Source organism: Erithacus rubecula (genome assembly GCF_903797595.1).
Source record: "Erithacus rubecula genome assembly, chromosome: 2".
NCBI lineage: Eukaryota > Metazoa > Chordata > Aves > Passeriformes > Muscicapidae > Erithacus > Erithacus rubecula.
Genome location: NC_136685.1, coordinates 78,569,676 through 78,588,084, shown reverse-complemented (window position 1 = coordinate 78,588,084; position 18,409 = coordinate 78,569,676). Strand labels below are relative to the sequence as shown.

General features: G+C 36.8%; 1 protein-coding gene across 1 annotated transcript in view; it reads right to left on the bottom strand.

Annotated features, from left to right (window-relative positions):
* AKT3 (AKT serine/threonine kinase 3) overlaps positions 1-18,409 on the bottom strand; it is a 148,583-nt gene that overhangs the window by 64,980 nt on the left and 65,194 nt on the right. Inside the window, 1 exon segment of the mRNA XM_079298588.1 lies at positions 6,087-6,212. Coding sequence (XP_079154714.1) covers positions 6,087-6,212 — 126 coding nt within the window.

The following is an 18,409-nucleotide window of genomic DNA, read 5'->3' as shown; positions in this document are numbered from 1 at the left end:
ATTACAAAAGGCCTTGTTCTTTCTTTCTTACTACATCTTGTCTTTGGGAAGTATCACCCTAAACTTAAATTTGGTCATGCAGAGATTTATGTGAACAATTTAATCTCTTCCTTGATCCAAACCAATGCACGTTTACACTAAAAATAATATTCTCGAAACTGCTCATAATAGATGGTTTTTGTCCATTGTTCCCTTGATCACATCACTTTTTTTGGCATTTGCCATTTCTTACCCAGCTCTATCACATCAAATATAGGTAGCTTTTCAACATTGTCTGTCCCCACAGTTTACTCTCATCCTTGTTATCATTTTTTATTCAGTACCAAAACACCTCCCATCCCTTTACAGTTACAATTTCATCATCAGTTCTCTAAAGCATTTCTAATTTCTCTCTGTTTGTTGTACTAGTTATCTTTAAAATCCTCCTTAAAACTCTCCTTCACCATGCCTTAAAAAAACAGGAGGGAAGGAAGGAGGGAAGAAGAAAAGAAGAGAGATGAGAGTAAAAATCTAACCCTGACAATGGATTAGTTGTTGATGTGCTGAGACCACTGCCTGTACTACAGGCTAATACTGTCTCATAGTTTTCTCATACTCCCCCCATCTGTTTGCATCCATCTGCTGTCACTTGTTTTATATTTGGAATTTCAGTATTTTGGAGCAGGGACTGACTTTTTGTTCTGTATGGGTAAAAATCCCACTTCTGTGGGGCTTGGCTCATTCTATGTGCTTTGATAATATAACATATATGACAAAAAAACCCTAATTATATTCCTTGAATCTGTAAAAGATTTAACTTCGTGCAATCCATCATGCTGCAAAGTGTTTTATTTCTAATACTTCAAAAAGTACCAAAGTAGCATCGACGTCTTCCTGTCACTGCAACTACTTTGTCATTTTCCCCTTCATGCAAAGGGGGAGAATGCAAATAGGAGATTTCTGCATGGGTTTTGCCTGGGCTTTACCTTGTTTTAATAGAAGACAGATTATACATCCTTCTCTGTCTTTCATGCAAACACCCCCATTTTATTTAAGCAGCTGAGTATATCACAGTGGCATAAAAAGTTTCAGCCCTGGCTACAAACTCCTAAGCCAAAGGACAGAATACCAACTATATCACCTAGAAACCATTCATAACACAATTTTAAAGCCTCCCAAACATTTCTCCATCCAACACAGATGGAAATATTTCCTCCACACAATAGATTTGAGCTTGAATTTCCATAGGTGCATTTGCAAATGCAGAATATGACACATACATTGACTTCTTGTCTCCAGAAGTATTTTCAATATTGAATTAACATTACTTATTCAATTCTACTACTATTACTTTGGAATCAAAGTCACACTGTAATTATCAGTACAGTTATGCCTTATCTCTGGGTTCATGTAATCTAGTATTGTTACACATTTTTAAAAATTGACTTAAATCTCATTGCAAAGTTATTTTTGGAGTTGCACACAAGGTCGTGTTTAATGCAGAAGTATTTTGGTATATCAATTAGTCTCACTGGAAACAGACATACATATTTTTCTACCCATTTCTGTAAAGAACATCTTCAGAATTCTTTAAGATCTTACATTATTCCACTGGAACCTTCCAATTTTCCTGGTTTTAAGTTTTTTTTAAATCCTAAAAATAATAAAATCTTGCCTCTGGCCCAAAAGACAAGGAAAAAGTAGCAGAGATTCTCCATTTAGAGTAGCAAAGGTTCTCGATAATCACTTCCATAGAGAAAATAAAAATAAAATAAAGTCTATAAAAGGTTACCTTTTCACAATAATAATATTATAATAAATTGCTTTTTCTTTTTAAAGACAAGAAAAGGGGTAGCTGTATCAGAGTGCTTAGAAAGCATTATCTTTCAAGATAGGAAAAAAGTTCCAGGTGACATCATTTTTGGCCAAAGCTCAAAGGATACTGTGAAGGGATACAGCTCTTCCCAATTATTCCCCATGTAAAGATCAAAATGAAGGCAAAGGGCCAATTCTTAGAGATCCTTCATCTCAAATGTGCTGTGTGATTACCTACACACTCACTGCTCATGTGAGAAGTTGGGGTTTTTTTAAACAGTCACAAATCTTCCTTAAGTAGAACTGAAGTAGAATTCTTCCCCACTCTGCCTTCCCAAATAATGATGACAATCAAAGTGGTTTACATAAAGCAGCATTTATTTCACTTACACAACAGCAGGCCAGCTGAAAACAGCATTTTTAGGCCATGTTGAGGTTTTTTGAGGGGGTGGGAGGGCATTGAGGAAATGCATGCTGTTACCCAGAGTATTAGTTTTGTTCTCAAAGAAGCATAATGGAGTTTTAAAAGGACATTTTTATCAGGCCTTTGCCTGTACATAGAAGTCATACCAACTGAATCCAAAATTATTTTTAAACTGGTTCTGACTGCATAAATGCCTAAGCAAAAGCAATTTAAATTAACATATTTTATTTTGCAGTTGAAGTGGGCTAGGAATGCACACCCACTCAGTTACCATGACTCAGTCAATCAAGAGTATCTGTACAAGCTACAGCAGTTTTGATTACTTGCAACTGCTCTTCTCTACCTGAAAAGAGCTGAACTGATTTTGAACCAGACAATTCCAGTAAGCTCACACCTCTGAATTTACCCCTGAAAACCAGCATCACCCGGTTCCAAGTTTTCACAATGAACTTCCCACCCATGTAATTACACCGCCCTCTTTTCTCTGCAAGTGCATGGTAAGGAACCACGGCAGAGCTTTTTGTGAGTGTCAGTGTCAGGGCATGAGCACAAGGGACTAACAGCCTGCTTCAAATACACAGCTCTCACAACTCCCATTTAAAAGAAGGTGGTTCTGTTAGCTATAAAATAAGCTGGCCCCACAGGAGAGGAACCAGTGATTCCTACACAGTAGTCAGTGTCACCAAATCTGGCTGATTTGTTCACCCTGCAACCTTGCAGCATCTCCAAGATGCAGTGCAGGGTGACCATGGCTGCCTTCCCTGTGCATCCAAAGCTGGAGAGCAGTGGCCATAGGGGGGTAAAGTCCATTCAGGACATGCCTGTGTCCTTTCAGCTTCACCCAGCCCCAATCTGTCATACCCTTCACTCAGCTGTGTTTCACCTTCAGTACTCCAAGGGAGAGAGATCTCTCATCTCCATTTCAGGCCCACATGGTTCCCCTGGATGGCTGGCAATGGACTGAAGCTCAAGTGTGCTGCCTCAGTTTCTCCCTCTCTAAATAAAAAGCCTACCTGTTTACACACACACTTCCAAATGCCTTCCCCCCACATTTGCTCTCAGATCACCCCAAGGAAAAGGGCTGGCCTCTGAACACTCCATTCTGTGACAAAACACTCCCCAGTAAGAAAGGCTCTATTAGCAAAGACATATTTATCACTGGAAGCACTTTTAGCAGTATGTAAAATAACTTCATTCTCCCCAGCCTTCTCATCAGGCCCAATGGAATTCACAGATCACAAAAGACCAAGGACATAGAAACTCTTAGGTGAGGAATTTTGAAATTATCTTTGAAGGAATCAGGGAACCACACTAGAGAAAATGATACTATGCCTGGGAATAGATGTCACAAGGCAGGGGACACTGGTGGGAAAATACCTGTGTGATGAAAGTAGCCAGCTTGACAGAGCTGCTTATGAAAGTTTTAAACTACACAAGTATCATACAAAGTAGAACTGTGCAAACATTCCCATATTTAACTCCAACAGTACTATGAAAATAATACCACAGCCTTGGCCTTTTCTACTTAAATAACAAATTGCAAGCAAGAGCCAAAGATGTCTATCATTTGGAGAGCAAAAAGTAGACTGAGACCACACTCTCACTTTACAGATAGCTACAAAGATTACATGAAGATAGGACTGTAAAGACATATCTTTAAGTCCCTGCCAACCTAATCAAGATGGTATTAACAGTGATCTCACACTCCATCTGCCTGGCTAGTAATTTATGAAAAACGTACTTCACTATTACAGGAAAAATATGTTGCGCTGCTTGTGGCCACAAACCTACTGCAGCAGCTCAGGAACTCTTGGATCAGAGGCCATGAGACCAGTTCTTGACATTTACCAGGTACTTCCCATGAGATGTGATTCATTCATACAGCAATTTTGTTTGTTTATTTGCCCTACTGATGATCTCATCTTCAGACAGATAAAAGAGCTGATAAAAAACTTAGTCCCTTGCAATTTAGAGTGCAATACCATCCTGGTTTGCTTTTCATCCTGTGAATTCTACACAGGCACTCCACTTAACTTCATGAGATTCTTTTCATGAGTGATACATCTCCCTATTCTTGCATTGATCAGCCAACATTTCTGATGAAATTACTCCTTTTCCTGTCAGAAAAACAGAAAAAGTCATCTTGCTTATCAAAACTGTATTTTTTCAATAAATATTGCATGCTTGTCCCTTTAGTTTACACATCCTAAGAAGCAGACCTATGAGACTTGCTAGTTGCAGAAATTATCTTTTTATTTTTTTTGGCAGGGGGTAGTAATGGTGTCATTTTGGAAAACAATGTGAAATCTTTCAATTTCCATCAAAGCAAAGTTCAGGGACAGCATTCTAATATCAGAATTACATAACAGAACCTCTGGGTACCAAAAAAGCCTCAACTAAAACCAGTACCAACACACTGGTAATTATGCTATAACAATTGCTAATCATGTATTTCTTTGCTTAGCAGAACTACCATTTGGATCACCCTTCTAGTTGCTGCAGCAAGGGAAGGCAGAATATGCAATGAAGAACATGGTAAGACAGGACAAAAAAGCCTATTGTATTTCTAGAAATTGTCTTTCTGCTGCAAACTGGGAAAAGTATCTAGAAAAATACTACCTGCTAAAAAAGAGTAGTTAGAACATACAGAGCAATAACTAAGAAATGAATAATGGCCTATGATTTAGTCAATTCCTACTCATTTGAACAACTTAAAGACATCACTGCTTTTATTCTGAATACCAACCAGGCAAAATGAGCCTCTAATACCATTAGAAGGTTTGCACAATCAATATCACTTTCTATTGCAATCAGAATATGCAAAATTTTCCTCTTCTAGCTGTGAGATGATACATGGGCTTGGAGCACAAGATTATTTTCTTACCAAATAAAAGACACAAATTATTTGTATTGACAAAAGTTGAGCAGTCTCAAGTATAATTTTATCAAGAAAATAGGAAAATTTAGCCTCAGTAGCATTTGTTCCATCTTTAGCAGTGAAGATGAGGGGAACCCTTTCCCTAAGTACAAATGTTCTTGTGGTGGCTCCTATATTTCTCCATAAAACTAAACACTGCCACTTTTTGTATTGTAGTACACTTAATACAATTTTGAAAGAAATTGGGTAAACCCTCTAGTGTTCCTCTGAAAGTTTCTAGCAATGATATTTGCAACTCATAGTGATTTTTTTTTGCCCCTTAATTTTTTTCTTAAATACTTTCATTTCTGTTCAGAAATGCTCACCAATCTCACTCTGACAGATGAAAAACCCTACAAATTTGTCTTTTAGAAACATTCTTGGAAAACATGCAATCTTCACTTTATCCAACAGATACACATTTTGTAGCTTTGTTAATATATGCAAATTGTCTGATTGCTTGAAATTACTCATTAACCAGGCTGGAGAGCTGATTACCTGATTATCCAAGAGAAAAATAACTTAGCATGATTTTGTGTCATTTGAAAGTCTAGATAATTTTCTAATTAATTTGAGTTTTCAAGTGAATTCAGAGACACTAATGAAAAACAGAGAAGAGGTCAGTGATCTAAATAAAGGTAAACTTTCCAGGAATTTTCTTCTTATAGCAATCATTTGTCAAATGTCATTGTTGTTTAGAGACACCTCAGACACACACAAAAAAATGAGAACTTTTAGACTTCCAAAAAACATTCAAATACCATTGCATGGTTCTTCCATGCTACTGTAAATACATCTTGTAGAGCTGGATGTAAGATTAGTGGTGCATTAGTATGGCACATGGCATTAAACTTGCAGTGTTACCAATAAATTCTGAATTATATACGAAGCAATATGTAGCAGATAATCTGTCAATATGCTGAGAGAATAATAAATACTGGAAATACATACTTGCCACTGAAAAGTTGTTGAGTGGATATGGCAGATCCACATCCTGGGGCTTCTCCTTATAGCCTATGAAAGAGCCATCTGTCTTCAGCAGGAAGTATCTTGGCCGCCAGTTTTTTATATATTCTCCTAAAGGAGAAGAAAAAAAAAGTTCATTAACACTGCAGAAAAAAACCCCCAAACTTGAATACTAAAAAACATGCCATACTATCAGTATCAAACATTAATTATATCAAAATATTTTCAGATGTTTTCAATTTACAGAGAAAGCCTTAACTCTGTCCAAAAGAAGGCAAAACTGAATTGCAGTGGTAAGCCTAGACTGTACAACAATGCCTCTGAAATAAAAAGCTGTAAGTATGGTATACTAATATTGTATAATTCTGGATTATATCACACTATACTTTTGAAATATCATGCATGCTTACACCATAATTTATTTTTTTTCAGGGAAAAGAAACAGACTCTACGTCTTGACTTCTAACAACCAAATGAAATTTAAACTGCTGAGCCAAACCAAAAAGTCATTAATTTTCTCAAAATATACACTAAGCAAATACAAGGAAATTGGGGGTAATGGAAAAACCTACACTACTTGAAAAATATAACTGAAAACAAAAGGAATAAACCAGAAAAATAGAAGCCAATTGCCTTCTAAGAGGTAAGTCCATCAGTAAAACTGCCATGTCACCTTTCCCCTACCCCAGCCTGATCAAAAGATTCTACATTCTTACTCTATGAGGAATTTAGGATCAGAAACATACAGAACACACAACCCTTAATTAATGCCACTTATTTGCTATTAAATTTCCTTAATATTATTGCACTTTACAATGCCACATCAGAATTCAGCAACAATTTGCTTTTTAGAGTGCAATTACTCAGTTCAATACAGGTTAGTTTAGATTTGCTTAACTTCCCTCATCTTTGATATCTATAAATTCTGCACAGTAAATAATAACTATTACTACAACTTTATTTAAAGTAACTGTTTCATCATTATACAAGTGAACATTTTCAGGGGAAGAAAAAGTGTATTAACAATGCAGAATTTCCATCAAGGAACCTAGGACTTCTCACCACTTGTAAGATGCTCAGAATGAACCATCCCAGGGGCTGCACTTCTCCTGGGCTAAGCCCCAGCCTGGGAGTGCCCTTTATCAGCTCAGCACCTTGTTAGCTACAGCTCCACAGCTTTGAGGCCATTCAAAGTCAGGAAGAAGTTTACATCCCTCTAACATAGAGGTTACTTCACTAAAGAATAATCTAAGAATTCATTAACTGCACCTTCACCTTTCCATCACAGCAATCAATTAATTGTCACTGAAATTCAACATAGGAACTGCTGATATGGCCTTGAGGAACCTGAGCACAGCTTGTAAGGATTCTGGCAATACTCATGACTTAACAAATCCAACTGCAGCCACTAACATGTCCAATTCTCCTGTATTTAAGCAGAGAAGGCAAGTAGGGAATACAAGATGGAGAAAATAATTAACATAGGGCTATTCAGGCTGGCTTATGTAGCAAACCTCTTCCTGTTTAGTCCTGCTTCCAGATAGCAGGATACTTGCTTGACTTTGCTATACAGACATTTTCACATAGGTAGAAAGAATTGAAAAAGTCCAAGTGTGACTTAATTGGACCACTAAATGAATAGAGTTGATATGTCACTAGTTACTTTTGTACTGATGCAGAGCTGTATCTCAAACTAGAGCCTCTGGTTCTAGTTTGGCTGGGAACATCCCTACTGCTACTGCCAGTCTAAACTTATTTCGCAGCAGGAAATCCAAGTTAACATGAAAGCATGCAAAAAAACCCCAAAACAAAACAAACAGGTACAAGCTGAAGAAGAAACACAAGTGCAGCTTGGGAAAACAAATGTGTAACATTAATACCAACAATAATCAAAAACTGTATCAGCATTACATGAAAAGGCTGAAAATTAAGTTTGCTGAAGACTTGAACATGAAATAACCACAGGCGTAAGTAAAGGTATGAATCTTATTTTTAAAATATTTAAAATGTGCCCTGCAACAAATTTTCTGAAATCTACATGGACCCAATAGTTGAAGCCAAAACAAAATCTTATGTATCAGATAATCCAATATTAAGTTTTAAAAATATTAACATCTTAGCCGCATCCTTAAAGAAATGATAATCTTCTATATTTTTCTAGTAAATTATATCTGATTTGAATTTAAGTGCCTGTTACTGGATTTGCAATCTATCCAGATCTTAATCTTATCTAGAAGTCAGGCACCTAAACCTGCTCAAGAATTTAAGAAAAGCATGGAGATGATCTCAACAAGCCTAAAGCAGGCCAGCCATCCAAGGGGTCAGGTTTCAAAGAGAGTCCCTCCTTTCTGCAAGGAGGGAGAGGGAGATAAGCAGGCTGCTCTAAGGACCAGGGCTGATAGGCTAAGTGCACTTAATAGTCACTCAGGAAAGAAGGGCAGCCTTTGTTTGCTTCCATACACTCTCCAGAATGAGCCCTGCTGGAAAAGGAGACCATTCTAAGGTGGCCTTAGAGACAGACTCAGCACACACTTCTCCAATCCTTACTCCCTCTTCACTGCTTAGGACAACTTCAGGTTGGGTACCCAGGAGCAGCCAAACACTGACTCTCTTAATCAGAAACTGGACAGAGTTTTAATCACCCACTGAATTATCCAGCTTCTTCTAGACAAGAAGCATTAGAAGAGCAGAATAGCACTTTCAAGCTCCTCTGAAGAGAGTTAACAACTCTGGACAGAAGCCAATCATAGGAGAGATAAATACCTGTTTACTTATGAGCATAGCTGTATCCCTATTTTCATTCTACAGACTACAGCCAGACACATAAAAAGAAATTTAAATGCAAGTGTAAAACACTATGGCTTCATAAGGATCCATATATTTCTTTCATAGACCTATTTCTTTGAAGAATGTTTCTCCCAAGTGGTTTCTTAACAGGAATCATGGTCAGACTACTTTTTCAAAACATCTCTACGAACACATACACACACAAACCTTGGTTTTGTCCTGAAAATACCAATATTCCAATTCCTCTCCAAGGCCTACATGTGAAAATTTATCATCTGCCCTATATTTACTTTGTAATTTAATTAACAAATGGGTGAACACTTTTGAAGACTAAATGGTGCTATCAGTGAACAGTTCACTTAGCTGTTCAAGTGGGTTAAGGGCTCTCAAGATGCTCTCTAGGTACTCTCTTATAACTGCATTCCTTTTAGGTAATCTGCCTAAAGATAGAAAAGCATTTTAGTCCATACTTCTTAATACACGTGCTTACTGATTTGCCTTGAAATAAATTCTCCACACAAAAAATGCTAAAGCAAAGCCGAGTATTTGAAAAGAAAAAACACTTCCACGCCTTCTAACTTAGCAGCCCTGCATGAAAAAAAAAAAATAAAAGTATATTTCCCAGTATTATCAATAATAAATCACTTTAAAAATACTTAGAATGTATGTTTATTAAATACCTCAACTCAAGCAACCTAGAGGAAATTATCATGTGAAATTTCTTAAATCAAGTGAAAACCAATTATATGAGAGAGGAGAAGTCAGGCAGGCAAACCAAACCACAAGACATACTGACTTTTAATAAAATGGAGCTGCAGTATTAAAAAAAGCAGTGGATCTGCCATAGAGTGATAATCGGTTTGTACCCTGCTTCCTGCTGAGTTAATGTAAGTTAAATTATTGTTTTGCCTAAATTTACACCCTTCTAAGTTGAAAACCACATTCTTTTAGGATCTGTTTATTAGACAGTAAGAAGAGGTCTCTAATTGCAACTAGTGCAGCAAAGAAAGCCAAGTAATTCCTACATCATTTTAATTCTAGGCAAAGTTTTTTGAGCTACTTGAGGAAAGTGGCACCAGAATATGCATCTTGCTGATGCATAGAGACAATAAATACATATACACAAAATACAAATTTTATGTTGTTGGGGTCTGCTTTTTTAATAACTACTGAGAGAATACACCCAAAAGATTAAGACAGCAGTATATTCATGAAGGACACGAAAATTCAATCTGATCTTCATGCAAAAAGCACCCTTGTAACATGCAACTCTTTAATTAACGTTGTATTTAATAATACACTGGCTAACAACAGTAACAAAGAGTGCTTAATGAAGGTTTGTTTAGAACATGACCCTCGTGGCTGCCTCTTTATTTGCCTCTGTACTGTAGCCTTAATGATTTTTTCTTTTTCTGCTTTTGACAGCCAGTAACAAGAAACCTGCCTTCAGGACATTTCACAAATATGTTTATTCCAGTGATGCAACGTTGGTCGTTTTCATACTGTTGAGAAGCTTCAGAAAGGAGAGCTTTCTAAGAAATTGTATGAGCAGTAAAAAAAATAAAAAACCAAAAACAATCTATGTTAGACAAATGCATCACCCAAAAGTTTGTAATTTTTTTTTCACTTTACCTCGCAACCCAAACTCTCTCCTCAAACACGTATTTCATCTCAGATTTGGCAGGTGCTATTGTTAATCTCACCATTTATAATCCTTAAGCATAAGGAAATTTAGAAATTGTTGAAAAATTAATCAGTAATTTAAAATTAATCTTATTATTTTTAAATGTTTTTTTTTAAAAAAACCCACTTTTGCGAAACATCTACATTTTTCAATATGTAAATGGTTTCAGAGGTGTGAAGGAAATGTCTTTAATATACAGTGCTGATAAGCAACAGAAACCTGAGTTCAAAAACTTGCTTCCTTAAAAGAAGCAACAGCTGCCACACAGACATAAGTGAGATTTAAGGGGGGAAAAAAAAGTCAGGGAAAAAAAACCTTCCAAAAAGAGAGCACAGCAAAATTCTGCCTCGTCTGTTTCATCAATTTACTAAAATGGATTTAATAGAAATAATAGACAAACATTGTCTTCCTTTTTTTTTTCTTTTGTTTTTTTAAGACACTTTTTTTGTTAGATCAAACTCCCTGCAATAACATTTAATAAATAGAGGGTGGAAAAAAAATGAATTTATCTAAGAGCATTAAGCAACATTACATAAATCACACAATTATATGCAATTTTTTTTTTTTTTAAGAAACAACTGTAATTAATGTCAGGTAAAACAAAATTATCACAAATAATGCCAGTGGTTTTGAGATTGAATTTCCTTACCTTGGCCCTCTGAGGGCAGTGTTACCTAACACACGATTGGAAGCATCAGCAGACTATTTGATTAAGTCAGCAGACACTAAGTAAATGCAAAGCACTTCTGTTAGAATATTTACTTCTTTTTAATTTCATTTTAAGAAATTTGCAGCACCATTCAAAGTTACTGTAAAAAATAAATGTTTACAATAACTAAAAAATATACCTATCCTCATATTTTATGTCCTTGAATCTAATGTAAGTATGTAATAATACATTATGCAAACTATTCCACAAAATATTATTGCATAATAAAAATTTAAATGAAATGGTGATTTTTCCTAACATGCCTTAGGGTTTTAAAAGGCACTTTTATTAGATGCCCTCTCCTAAGTATTTGCTGGCAGTTCAAAGAAAAGCAGCATTTGGAACTACCACTTTCTGATTCTCTCTTACACTCTGAAATGGTGATTATTTATTTATTCCAACTGCTTTCCCACAGATCCCAGTAATACTGAATGACATTTTGAGCACATCTGTACTTGCATTAATCCCAGCTGAAAAATAGGAAACATTTCATGATACATGTGGGCACTGGCTTATACCACAGCTAGGTTTCCATTAAGTTCCTTGCAAACTGGAAGTTTAGGTGAGAAAGTTCAAATACCTTTCACTGTACACAACATCTCAATAACCCAGCTCAGATAGAAGACTGCTCAATTTATGCCCAGCTATTCAGAGGTGGCCAGAACCCAGTGAAAACCCCACATATGTGAATGTTCTGAGCCCAGTGAAAACCCCACAGATGTGAATGTTCTGAGCCCAGTGAAAACCCCACAGATGTGAACGTTCTGAGCCCAGAGAAAACCCCACAGATGTGAATGTTCTGAGCCCAGAGAAAACCCCACAGATGTGAACGTTCTGCAGAAGGCAGCGAGCAGCCTCGCGTATGAGCTCCAGAAGTGCCTCAGCTGAGCAAGAGGGGAGGAAAGCAGGGACAACCCTCTGTCCTCCATGCCAGCCCAGATGCACTGAAGAGCTGGCAAACAGTAGATTCTTTGTTCCTGAAGCATTATAAGTAGTGACCAAAGAGAAAGGCTCCTCCCAGGGAAGCAGATCCCCTCCAAGCAGAGGTGCAGGCGCAGGCAGGGAGAAGTCACGGAGCAGCTCTCCATGGTTTCAGGGGCACTTCAGCTAAAGTGATGGGGAGGACCAAATCCCCCCAATGAAAAGATTCTTCCTGCTTACTGTGGGGTTTTCTTCTCCCTCACAGGTTGTGGATGCAATGTGCAAACATATTCCAGGGTTCTAGGGTTCAAATCACCAGCCAGCATGGTTTTCTCATTACGACTGGTGGAGTGAGTCATTGTCCTATCTTGTACAAATGCAGCAGCACTTCAGCCCCTGTTATTTATTCAATGATTTCCTGTTGCATTAATAATCTTTTCTCTAAAACATGAAAAAAATATTGAGGAAAATATTCAATAACAGAGAGACAGACACACCATTATTCACACATAAATGCAGTTTTGAAATTGGGCATCTACAATATCCACTCAAAATTACTGGTGTGTTTTGGCAACACATGGAAAATAAATGTTCATTTTCATATGCATGCAATTTTGTCCTTTTAAAAAATCATACCAGAAATACTGAGTGAGCTGACATCCTGACAAATTGAGAATTGACCTTTACCATGCCCATTGTGAGCCAGCAGGAAGAAAAACTTGCCAGTTTCAACATCACTCTCACTTCCCCCTCATTCTTGAAGGATAAGAATTAGAACAATAAATAAATTAAAAAGCAGTTGCTATTAGCACATGCTGTCTGGAACAACAGAGTCCTGTATTGCATCAGCATCTCTGAGCAACAAAGGTGATCAATATTTTCTAAATATGCTTGCTATTTAGGAATTGAAAACCAAAGTCTGTATTCTGGAAACATTTAGAAATACTGATCACAATTTCTAAATATCTCTCTTGAATAAGGCAATACAGCATAAAAGCCCAAAAATACTGCACTATTTAGATGCTTTCCAGAGCAATTTTTTATTTTTTAATAGTGTTAAGCTCTATTTGTGGCAACTCAAGCATTTTAAATATCATTTCACATATTTTTGTATCTAAAACCTTAATGTTCTCAGTACTTTTAAATATATATATAATTTTTTATACAGCACTATAAGCATCAAGTGGTACTTTATATAACAGAAAAAAATACTCTTTTCTTTTCTTCTGCTTTTATCAAGTGCTAGTAGACCAAAGGACATTTTTTTGGGTTTGGAAATTATGTTAATATTTTAATATTAAAATATTTTTAGGACAAGTATACAAATATTAATCTAGAAATTCCAGTGAATAAGACAGTCAGTTAAAACAGGAACAATTTAAATTCATGTACTTAGCAAACATGTATTAAGTCAGATGATTAAAATACAAATGATTTTTACATGTGGCCTAGTTGAGTTAAACATCATCTTAATATTATCTACTTACAGCATTTTGCAAAACAGCTAACACTGGTTTACACAAGAGATTTCAAACTTTCCACTGTTTGCAAAAGAATATGGTAAGTTTGACAATAGCATTATCACTCAACTGAGTTTCTTTAACAGACACGTGCGTTGACAAAAATTATGTGACTTTTCCCCCCTTAAAACTGGTACACACTTGCTAGCATGTTTTCACAAACAAACTGTCTCACTTTTAGAACTGGCACATTAAAATAATTTTTAAATAGTTCTTCTGAACTTTCTCCTTGTCACTAGGTGTGCTCCTAGCCTCAACCCTTGCTAGGTGCCAAAAAGCTGCACCAACACCATTCCCCTACGTTTCTTCCTTGAGGCACATCACTGAAGTCAACCTTTTTGCTTTGTCACTTAGCCTGCACCATTTGCAAAGAATCAGTACGAGATAAGCCCAAGCATTCCTCAGAGTGCTGGAGCTGGAACATCCCATTACTGCTGCACACATCAGGAGATCTCTTCGGTTGCATGAAGTGGTTCAGCACTGCCCAGTGACTGAGCTTCCCACCAGCAGTGTTGGAACACATAAAACACCACAACTCTGGGAAGAAGAACCAACAAGCCCAACTAACAGGCAAAAAGCAAATCTCCTCTCTCTAGGCTCAGATGCAGAAATTGGTACTTGGGCAGGAGGCAGCCACACCTGAATTTCCAGTTAAAACTGACACAATCCAAAACTGTCATCTCCCATTCTGCCACAGTGATGGCAGAAGGGCACATCAAATGCTCCCATCAGTAGCTATTGTTATCAAGAACCTGCAGATGCCTATTAGATTTAAGATGGAAGACAATAAAAAGGAGTTCCTTGACTTTGGGTAAGGGCTTGGTGGGATGCACTGATAAGGTTCATTCCAATAATATTTAAGTCATGCTGTAAATGACAAAAAACCCCTGATATATATTGATAACATGAAGACATGTCTGCAATCCACATCTACAGTGCACCTCAAGCACTGTTTCATTTTCCATTTTTCAGTTCAGTACACATATTTGAATGTTGAATGTCATGTAATATTAGAGAAGAAAATGCATTATTTTAAAGTTTCCATTTTTATCTTCAAAGAGATCACCTGTATAACAATGTTTTCATTTAGCTTTTTTGGGCTAACTTAATTTCCCTCTATGCTTGTATCCTTTCTCACATTTCTTTCACAGTACCGTGGAAACTCTCCATAATCACTGTACAAGAAATAAGAAAGGATTTTTAGTGAAAGAAAGAAGACTATATTCCTATGGAGCGATCCAAATTTATTTTATGAGCAACTGTCAAACAGGAAAATATAAGTTATGCCTGACCAGCTCCTTGCCTTCAGAGAAAATAAGATCAAGCAAAAGAGAAAATTAGTTGCTAATCTCATTCTAACCCGTAGCACACTCTATAATACAAGATAATCACCAATTGGCACTTTCTGCATAAGAAAAGCTCAGGATGCAGAAGTAGGGGTATGCAATGTACCAGTCTTGCAGCAGACAAAGCTATGTAAGAACTTGCAGAGCACCTGTCCCCCAAATGTCTGAGACTGAAATAACTACATTACTCTATGTCCACAAGTACCAAATTTGTTAAGTTGTTGCTTTGGGATTTTTTTTTTTTTTTTTTAGCTCACCACATGGAGAAATCAAAAGTTTCTTCCCTACTGCAAGAAAAGGCTCTTTTTAGGAATAAACAACGGAGGGAGGGAAGATATTAAACTCCTGAACTAATTAACAGAAGTAAAGGAGGCGGTGGGGGACAATGATAATTAATATGTACCCTCCTCCTAACCAAATCTCCACATACATTCATTCTGTATATGCACACACAACAGCAGCATCATAAACCGTCTCAAGTTCTTGCCATTATTCAGTTCGACATCTGCACATGTTTATGCGTCTCTCCAAACAACCTCTTGAACACCCTGCTGGAGCTGTCATTTTTTTCTTCTCCCTATCTGGCAGATGGCAAGTCAACAATCGGCATCAACAGCAGCCGAATATCTCCCCCCTCCATCCAACCCCCCTAAACAGACACAATAATAACTTCTTTGTGCTTCCCCACAATGCAGCTGCTTAAACCATTTCGCTACAAGGCTGCTTTGCCTTAATAAAAAAAAAAAAAAAAAAAAAAAAAAAAAAAATCCCTTCTGTCAAGTCTAAAAAGCAGCATAATGTTAAGCAAGCTAAAGCCACAGCACAGCTGCAAACGGGCAGACACATTGACAGCTCCTCCCTTAACAAAGCCCTGTGAATTGAAGGGGGTTCATCTGAGGCTCACACAGTAATTAGTATAAAAAAGTCCGACAGCCTCTATTATGCTAGGAAAAAAAAACTGGACAGAACTGGGCTGCTGTTTTGCGTCAAGAGTTCTGCTGCAGAGTAGATAAATCATGTTGGGTTTTTTTCCTCTCTTTTTAAAGACAGTAATAAGGAGGATGAGAGAAGCTAATTTGAAAACTTGGACACAGTAATTGTACCATATGGTGAGCATTTATCCCTTCTGAAATACACGCTAACAGTCACTTACATGCACAGTGCTTTGTTTTACAGTTGTTATTCTCCCTACCATATTCATAAAATGGATCTGAATATCCGATACTCCAGAGAAGTTGTGTGTAATTAGCAGCAAAACTGCCTGTGCTTAATATATTGGCCTACCATAGCAATCCAATTAATTGGAAAATCCCATGCCCCCCAATTTAAATAGTGTCCACTTCAAGGACTTCTTTTATTTCTCTCAAACTGGCTAAATATCACACATAATAAAGTTCAGAGAAGTAATTTATTGACACTAATACTCCTTGATACTGTTGACTCTAAAGCACATGAGTAGGAAGTATTTCTCTTCTTATCCATGCAGTATAGACGAATTAAGTCAAGAACCATTTAAGAGTAACCACAAAATATTTCAGTCCCATCATACTTGGGACAGGAACTACTCCGTAAATTAAAGGTGAAACTGAACTTCAACACAGGGCACGGGAGGGAGACAAAGACTTCAAATCCACTCCCTCACCCCCATTTTCTTCCTGGATCATCCTTTGAAATAATTTGTTGATAAACCAAATGCTTAATGCATAAGGACCTGCAAAATTTAAAAAATACACCATCCAGCCCTTAGATCTGCTTGCTCCTTAGCACATACTTCCAGCTTTTCATCCTGTTCCTACAACCAAATCATCATACACAAAATAAGGAACCAGCTGAGTGGAGCTGGGAAAAGGTAGGTTTCTTAACATAAAGAAACCCTGTGGTGAAATGGGAAAATTAATAAATCTTAAAATGCTGCTTTCAGAAAATAAGATGTAGTAAACAATGTAGATTCTAAATGGAGAATTATACCCCACAACCCCAATAAGAGAAAAAAAAAAGTTTATAAAAACCTTGAAAATGTCAAGTTACTTAGCTGGATGGCAATCAAAACTGCTTAAAATTCTATTTTTAATCACACAACACAAACTTACCTAAGATAAACAAGGCAACACTACTTTTGAGTAGAAAAGTTATGCCCATCATATGGGCTATCTTTAAGAAGGTCAAGAAAACAAAATGGATGGAGACTGACACAAATTATTTCATCTTTTAAGAAAATCTTTTAATAAGTGTAAAGAAACTAATTGTGTGAATGAGGAAAAAAAACGTGGTGGAACAGAACACAGAAAGGAAATAGGGTAAAAGGAGGAGATCAAAATAGGATTACACAGTCTAATGTTCAACTTTCAACCCATGAAGCTCGACAGTTTTCTGTTAGGAGCATTTTCAGTAATATATACAATGATCTAGGGTTACCACTGCATATAATACCTGACAGTAAAACTATTCCAGTTTATTAAGAATGTGAAGAATTTCAGAGTGGCAACTCTATGCCAGTAAGCTGAGAAACAGCAGACAAAATACAGTGACGAATTACTTGAATTAATAAACAGCTACAAAAATAACCTGAAATGCTCACACACTGTTTAGTTTTAAATTAACCACTAAAGAACAATTAATATAACCCTTTTTTAAGTACGCAACACTGAGAAGAAATGAAAATATCCTCATTTGTAAAGTTACCGAGCTTTACAAACACTGTAAATATTATTCCAAGGTAAAAAAAATAAATTATAGTTTTGAGAACTACATTTTTTAAAAATGACCAGACAACAGAAGACCTTCAGAGACAAAACACATACACAGAGAAATAACTAAAGAGAAGCAAGAGAAGCAGAGTGAGGAGAGAAAGACTGGATTTGGCTTCACTTTCAAAGGATGGACTACGAGCAAAGGGTTTAACAACACAAATGGCCAATAGCAGAGTACCAGTCATTTCACAGGAACATATTTCCAGAAGAGTTCAGGAAAAGATTTTCAAACATTCTGTATCCACAGTCCTAGCTGAATAATTCACCACAGCTATAAATTCACCACAAAACCAGTGGTTTGCACCATGGCAATGCAGCCACTCTTCCACCAATTCAGCACCCAATCCTACCAGCACCTTCAGGAAAAGCCAGTCTCTCCTTGAACACTGTGACACATTTCCAATTTTGTGTGAGCACTTTTTCTTAAAAAATAAAAATCCCACAATCAAGAAATAGCAGTAAACATTCAGCATAGGGACGTTCTTCCTTTAATTGCTATGCATCTTTTGTTCTAGCACAAATCTGGTAGTAGCCAAAAGTATTGATGGTGAATGAGAGTCCCAGGCCTTGGCCACTTTGGTTCACCTCAGA